Source organism: Rhea americana, unplaced genomic scaffold (assembly GCF_003343005.1).
Source record: "Rhea americana isolate MKP2758 unplaced genomic scaffold, rheAme1 scaffold_36, whole genome shotgun sequence".
Taxonomy (NCBI): domain Eukaryota; kingdom Metazoa; phylum Chordata; class Aves; order Rheiformes; family Rheidae; genus Rhea; species Rhea americana.
The window spans coordinates 6565687-6573689 of record NW_028186490.1 but is presented as its reverse complement, the minus strand read 5'-3'; the positions used below and the strand labels follow the sequence as shown (position 1 = coordinate 6573689).

The 8003-nt window shown below is 37.3% G+C and overlaps 1 protein-coding gene across 1 annotated transcript in view; it reads right to left on the bottom strand.

Annotated features, from left to right (window-relative positions):
* Positions 1-3824: 3824 nt before the first annotated feature.
* Positions 3825-8003, bottom strand: part of SH2D4B (SH2 domain containing 4B) — a 65646-nt gene continuing 61467 nt past the window's right edge. Inside the window, exons 8-9 of the mRNA XM_085312191.1 lie at positions 6676-6896; positions 3825-4234 (exon numbers count right to left, since the gene is read on the bottom strand). Of these exons, the coding sequence (XP_085168317.1) occupies positions 4142-4234; positions 6676-6896 (314 nt within the window). The 3' untranslated portion in view covers positions 3825-4141. The remainder of the gene's footprint in view (positions 4235-6675; positions 6897-8003) is intronic.

The window sequence follows — 8003 nt, the reverse complement described above, 5'->3', positions numbered from 1 at the left end:
CAAAAGGATATATACAGAGGTAACAGCTTCAGACAGCTCTAAACACTAGAAGTAGACAGCGTGGAACAGATCCAGCATTCAGGGCTGAAGTATAGAGCAACCCAACTGTTCTGGACTGCGTGTGTGAAAGATAGCTCCAAGCTAGACTGAGCTCAAGCTCATTTTACAGCTGAAATCTCTGAACAGTGTCCAATCTTCCACCCAGGGCAGCAAAAATCAAGCAAAACGCTTTCAAAATGATGGAAGAGGCACATTTTTCCTTTTCCATTTCTTCATTTTCCATATTTAGTTCCTCTCCTCTTTCTCTTTCTTCCTCTTACTAATTGGTTACCTTTGCATAGTCTATTTTCTGGAAGGCAACAGGAAGCATTTGTTAGTTAGAAGACATCGCCCCAATACTTGTACTTTCCCCACTGCCCTCCAGTGTACTGGCAGCAGCTGCACATCTCTACCAAGAAAAGCTTCTGTTCGTAATTTCTGCCTGCTACGATCTCCTTTTGTTTCTTTTGAAATTTATCTTCAGTTAAGTTGCACTCCATTTTATCACCGCTGCTTCTGGTTATATATTGTTGAGTTTTTCTTTGCTGGTACTCTATGAATTGGCTGGCTGTTCTTCATTATTTCTGTGGGGCTCTGGATAAAAGCAATTCTTTTATTTGAAAATCCTGACACTTATTAGCATAATAAAACTCTCTAGATGAAATTGCAGTTTTYCAGACAGTGATTTCATTTGCAGGGGAACTTGCAAGGAATTTATTTTAAAGCCAGGTAAAACCTGGAATGAGAAATGAATGGAATACAGACAGAAAAATTCAGAAACTTAAAAGCAGGAAATATACTATGAAGAGAAAATGATGCTGTTGCCTTATACATGTTAATTAAATCACAGCAGGACACACTAGCTAAAGAGCTGTATTTCCAAGCCTTCTTATCCAATAAACAAAATGCAGGCAGTTGCTGAGAATGTATCACTATATATAAAAAACTGTATTATTATCACTCTCTATGAATGTGAATTCCATATGGAAAAAGTTTATCAATATTCTGTCTTTAAACATTCCCAAAATCTTGTACAGTAACTTCAGTAATTTTCCAAAAAGAAGAAGGCATTTTGCCTTTTTGAGAGTTCATAAATGCAAAATACCAGCCTGCAAAGATGTCTAKGTGTCTAAATAGCACCTTAATTACTCAGTGCTGTCTTTAGACCCCAAGTCTCCATTCACCTCCACACTCAGCTGCTGCCATCTCGCCTCAGAGATAAATCTGTGGATACTTGCACCTTTTAACCTTGAAAATTGTTAAGTACTTAAAGGTCGCTTTCCCTTCTTTAAAGTAAGGGTCCAGTTCTTCTGCGATGAAACAGATGCAGCTGTGAATAACCTGATAAAAGGCTGACATGGTTCTTGAGATTCCTGTGGAGTGGGATCAAGCAGAGAGCTAACTTCTTGGAGAAAGTGGCTGACAGATAGATATTGGGGCTCTCTGGAGGGGGTCAGCTAGCACTTAGTAAATGTTCTATTAGGAAAAAACAACTTTCTCATTCACTGTGATGAATTTTACAGATTCCATGTCTGAAAAGCACAGTGAATTACTCTGTGCTGAACTGCACATTCTGGTAGTTGGATTCAAGTGTCTACATATACTTGTACTAGGTATACTGCAATCCCAGATCAAACATAATTCTTTAGGAAATTTCTCTTTAGGAAGGAGTCTATGTGTTTAACAGAGGCTATAGATATTACTAGAGGCCTAAATATGTGTTACTGTGTTCCAAACTGCAGAGCTGTATTTCATTTTGAAGATCCCATCCCTGGAGGTAATCTCCAGAAGACCACAGTTTAACAAAATTCCAAGGCAATTTAGATACCTTGATCCTTTAGCCAGCCACTGGATCATTTTGCTTCTCAAGATATCAGACACAAAGGTAAAGAATGTGCTATTTCTGTAAACCTACTTGGTATGAAAAGCACAGCTGTATTCGTATCTGAGCACTGCACACTAAGAACAGCTTCCCCAACTAATAAACACTGCTAATTTGCTCTGTCTCCTGACTTCCTTTGTTATGAGCTGTTACAGTAACCATTTAAAATGTCTTGAACCAGTGCCCCAAATGATTCATACAGAAACTGTCCAGCTAATTTTCTCTCTGTGGGAAGTTCATTAGAATTTTATTTTCATGCATCACAAACATACATAGATTAAATCTCAGAAAAAGCAAGTTAACAAAAGAGAATTTTCCTGTACAACATTGCAGTTTGTGTGCAAAAATTCTTACTTTAATAGGGGCTAAAGGCAAAATTAATTTACTGGACAAGTTTACTTTCATAGACGAGACTACCATCTAGGTCAAACAAATTACAGAAGACAACACTGAGTCAAGAGAAATGACTATTTGAGGGCAGATGGATTATAAACGAGGTTGGGGAGAGAAAGCTACACTGGGATTTGGAAGAGGAGCGTGTACAAATTCAGGGAATGCCAGAAGCAGTGGGGTAGCATATGGAAACACACTACATGTACCTTCCTATATGCATTCAGAGATTCCCAGGAAAAGATTAACCATGGAAGTAAAATGACATATAAGGACTTTGGTCCACTTTACATATCAGATTCATTTCACACATCTGAAAATAATACCAAGAAACTGTCTATTAAAGGCATGACTATGGGACTAACCAACGGGCACACAACTGCTCCCCTCATGTCCCACWTCACTCTTGAAACAAATCAGTTACGTACAAAACACTCACAACACTGTTTTTTGAAATACTGCCCTGCATGATATACGCTTGGAGCGGAAAGGAAGACATGTAAACCCAGCATTTCTATCTGGGCATTCATGAGAATAGAGCAAGATGGACAGAAGGATAGTAACTATTCACTATTTTTATTTCCTGAATTGGCTATCTCAGTAGCAGCTAGCTTACCAATGAAACAATGCAGGATTACAGCTGTAGCAGTCACTGAGCTCTGGGCTGCTGCATGCTAAGTCACACATTTTAGGAGGGCAAATTAACTGTTGTGATAAGATTGTTCATAGTCCAAACACTAAGCAGCTACTCTACAGATCTGCAGCCTACAGATCTAGTATCATAATTTTTTAGTATGCAGAAGTATAACAAATGCATCAAGAATACATTGCATTTTTTAAAAGATGAAATAGCATGAAACTGATGTTAGTACTTGTACTTTTTCTAGGGATGCATGTCACACCTCCTCCTTTACCGGTAGCTATAGCTAAGAAAAGTATTTGGAACTACAGCAAAACAAAACCAGGAATCTCGAGTATACATCTGGCACATCAGAAAGCTCAGAACACGACACGGTTAGTGTGAGTTGTGATTGTTGGTACAAATCAAACCAGAATGAACTGCACATCTTTAATGCACTACTTTAAATTTACTCACATTCAGGAAAACTGTATTTCCAACATTAAGCGATTTGTAAACTTTTTGTTGTTGTTAGCAGCTGCTTCTATTAGGATAACAAGTTCAGAATAAACTAACCACTTTCTCTACAGGAGTAAAATTATTCTAAGGCATGAATTCTTAAACAAAATGGAAATGACCTTGTTCTGACTAACTGTACTGCAGTGAACTTTGTAGGCTTGAATTCAAAAGTAGGATAGCAGGTTTCCAGCTATACCTAATCATTTAAGCAGTCATAAACTACCAAGCAACATTTTATGACTGTGTTCCTTGTTTCCATAAGTGCACCAGAGTGGTGAGATTGTCAGTGGAAACTCAGAAACCTTGCTTTGGAAAAAAAAAATACTGTTCAACAATATTGATACTTCATACAATAGTCTATGAATATTTCCCATAGTTCTTGCTGCTAAAAGTATGTAATTTTGCATTTTCAATTTTAGATACTAGGTGAAAATTAAGATAGGACCTTAGCTTTCAAAGCAACTGTCCACAAGCCTTGAAAGAATTTCTAGGAATACTTCCCATTTGTAATCTGCCATCAATTTATCATCTTCAGATATGAAATAGAAATATTTTGGACCTTCTAATGAGGATAGTTTTGGCCACAAGATGAGTGGCTTTGAAGGTTCATTTACTTTTGTAATTTGCATTTACTTTTGTACCTATATATTACAGCAGCTATCCAAAATGTATTCCTATTAGTCCCGGATCAGTTATTCAAATAAAGGGCTGTAATCTGGTGGGTTCTTCTGCTGTCCACATGGCTCCAGTAGTAACTCCCCACCTGAAGATGTGATGATTTCCTCCTAGAAAGATAAAACCAATTAAAATATAATTCATAGATGTCTAAGCCTTTGCCTATCTTCTAAGAAAAGCAATAAAGACCATAATTCAACTCTAATAGATAACCAATTACAAATAAATACTTGATAAAATGTGCAGAGCAGGAAAAGGATCCTATCAACTATTCCTTTTCTTCATGATTTGCTTATTTTGTAGTTGTGCCATTGATAATTTGTGCTAGTATTAATTACTGGATTCAAATACATTGTGCAAAAAATGTTGTTATTTGAACTACTTGCAGGTTGCTATGCTACTTACAGAAAACAGTAAAGAACAAGCAGTAACTTTTCCAAATAAAATTGCAGAAGCTGGAACATGAAGTATGTCCACATTGCAACCAAGGATGCAAGGAAAACAGGAATGAGGCAGGGAGATTGTGGGAATGGTTGCATGGTTGAAATTCAGTTCTCAGCCCTCCCCAGGAGCAGGGTGGATACCGCTTTAGCCAGAGCTCTTACATCCAATGCTTGATAATCTGCAATTGAGTTAGAGCGGTACATACGCTTTTCTTTCCCTGATAAGGCTCTAGTTAGACTTTCTCTTTTCAGTACAGAAATACAGATGATGATCATTGCTTTAGGAGATGCACAAACACGCATTTTGAAAAGGTCGTCTACTATTTTGATTTTTCAAATCAAAACAAGGGTGCCTAGGTTGAACATTTAACATATTTACTAATRGTTTCTGTTGTATAACAAGCTTAATCTTTAGCACAGTCAGTATTATTAAACTATCTAGGAATGTTTTAAGGATCTTGAAGTTCTTTTTTAGGCTTATCTACCACACTGCCTCGTGTGCTTTTTTTTTTCCTTTTATTATTATTATCTTCTAAAAAAGAAGATAATTTTCCCAAATAGGAGAAGGAGGTTTTTTGGTCAAATTATGGCACCTGTATGGAAATGTAATTTCGTAGTGACTCAATTTTTTAGCTGAGCCAGATGAAATTCTACTATTGGAAAAAAAATCAGGAGGCAGGAGGAAACACGAAAGCAAAACTCATTTGTCTTGTCTTTTTTTTATTTGATCTTAAAAAAGAAAAGAAAGAAAGCAAAGTACTGTATGTGCACACATGCACACACAGTAAGATGGAAAAAAGGAGCTGGGGAAGAGGAGGCCAACCAAAACATAATTGAATAAAACTATTTTCTTTCAGAACAAATTAATAATTTTCATCCAACCTGGATGAGTTTTGGGTTTTCTACCTCCTTCTTTTTGGTTTGCTCCTCCCCTCTCCCTCCCCCCCCCCCAAAAAAAAAGCCCAATTCCATGTTTTTATGAAGAATATTCCATTATAACCCATTTGTTCATGAAATGTAGAAGAGACTCAGCTTCCTTCTCTTAAGCCAGTAAAAACAAAATAATTGACTCCTAAGTTGCCTGTACTGCTAATAACTATTGTAATGTAAGATTACACCTGGAAGAAATAGAAGTAGCTGTGACTGAAGAGATGTTGCAAACTGAAGTGAAAGAAAAGAAGGGAAATTAGAAGAACAACAATCTGTGCTTATTGTCTGTGATACTGAATACTGAAAAAAATGAAATGCTCTGAAGAGAGGGAAGAGAAAAACTTCATAGAAATAGTATGAAGCAACAGTTAAAAAAAAAAAAGTGTAAAAACAGAAAGGGCTTATGCCTCTTTAGAAACTCCAGAAAAGAAAGGGTGAAGAAAAATTTTATAGGTGGCTAAAAGAGAAACGCAAGATTAAAACATGAAAAAGATGGAGAAGGAGATATAAGAAGATGAAAACAACCTACACTATCAGAAACAGTGCTGCTTTTTAGTCACAGTCTGGCAAATAGGAAACATGAGTTAGAGGCAAAGCAATTTAAACCCATCTAAAGTCACCAAAGATTTGTAGTAAATTATTCCCATAAGATAGTTTTGGGTAATAAGGAACGACTCTTTGTACATCCCTAAAAAAGAACCCTGCCATGTTCCCTTTTTTACTACTGTGCTCCACTCCTATGCTTTCGCATGTTACAGCCCTCACATCAAAGGCTGAAAAATGCTGAAATATCATTAAAAGTTTTTTGGATGGTATTTCCAGTCCAATTTTGCAGAGAGAAGAGGCTCAAAAAGTTTTAGCTCTGTCAGTTCCYAGTCCATTTTCAGTCCAATAAAGCAGGTATTGTGCAAGAATCTGGCAAGAAGGGTACACAAACACATGCTGAAGATTCTGAAAGAATGGGAGAAGCTTTCTGCTTCACTGCAGCAAGAGAAACAAGCTCTAAATGTTACAGATAGGCTTATTGTAGAATACATATACATATATATAAAGAGATGCACACATTTTCTCCCCACTATGGTTACTTTTACTTTCCAGTTTGGTTTCAGATTACATGGTTCCTCTTTAAATTATTAATCCACTCCAGTCATCTATCGATCTCTGCTAGCAAGTGTTACCTTGTGAAAATCAATAAGATCTGTGAGTGTTGCATGTCGGTTTGGATCTACCCCCAAGAAGCTGTAGAAATCCCCCGAAGCATCAACAAGAAAGTGTTTGAACCCACTTTGCTGGCGGTAGGACAACGCATAGCCCCAGATTTTCTCACTAACTCGCACCAGGAATGTTCCTTCAGACTTATTCATCAACAACTCTTCTGCCTCCTGGCGGCTGATAATACCTGGCAAGAAAAAAACCCCTACAGTTAATGTGGTTAACAGGTCTGGCAGTTTAGCAAGTAAAATGAAATAAATACAGAGTAGAGGTGAAACTAAAATTGTATAGCTTCTCAAACATTCCAGTGTTTATAGGAGGAGTTACAGCTATGGAGACCACGTAATTACTACTCAGTTTTGAAGAAAAGCTGTAAGAGTTTTGATGGAGTGCTGTGGGATACACTTTTAAATTACCTGATTAAGAATCAGTTTTTCCTCACCTTTTCAGTTTTTCAGAAGAGTCCATAAACACAACAGACAAGGGACTTCCATACAAGTGATCATTTAGCAGTACTAGCATGATTTGGCATAACAGTTTGGATTTGCAATAACTGGCTGATATTTCCAATTATATTGCAGTACTTCTGACTGAGCTGTTTTACAGCTGTTTTACAAGTCCTAAGGAAGGAACATAAAGCCAGTGCCAGGCTTTTGTCTGTTTTTGTACATACGTACACACGTGCATAGATGCATGTAGATATACTGCAGCACAAAAGTCAAATCCTGCAACCAACAGAGCTGCTAAGAGATGAGTATGGTAGATCATCTATTCACTGGCTTGCATTTCTAGGGAATATTGTGACAGAGTAAAACAAGAAACAAAGAATGCAGTCCCTTCCTTCTGGGATCTTTTAGACTGGATCTCAGAGTAATAGTCTCCTGTAGTTAGAATCACTGTAGCCATGAACTAACAGGGTACTAAGAAAGGATTGGATATTGTATTTGTTGACCAGAACTGAGCTAGTCTTTTCAGTTCATGATGAACGATAATGAGTTATGTTCTTTGCTCCAGGACAAGAGAAGGGAAGGGTCACTTGGGGCTTCTTGCAGTACAGCTGTCATCCTGGGATCTGATAATATCCTAGGAGCCAGCTTACTTCTCTGGACAATATATTAGGGAACAAACTCTCTTTCCACATGCCCTAATCAGTGAGCAGTTGTTTTATAACTGAATTCATTTCTTTGCTGTATGACAAATATGCTCTTCAGGGCAAAAAAAAGATCACAAATTCAGATGTTCAGAGCAAGCAAGGGATAAATTTTAACAGGAATGGAGCTTTCAAATTTCCCAT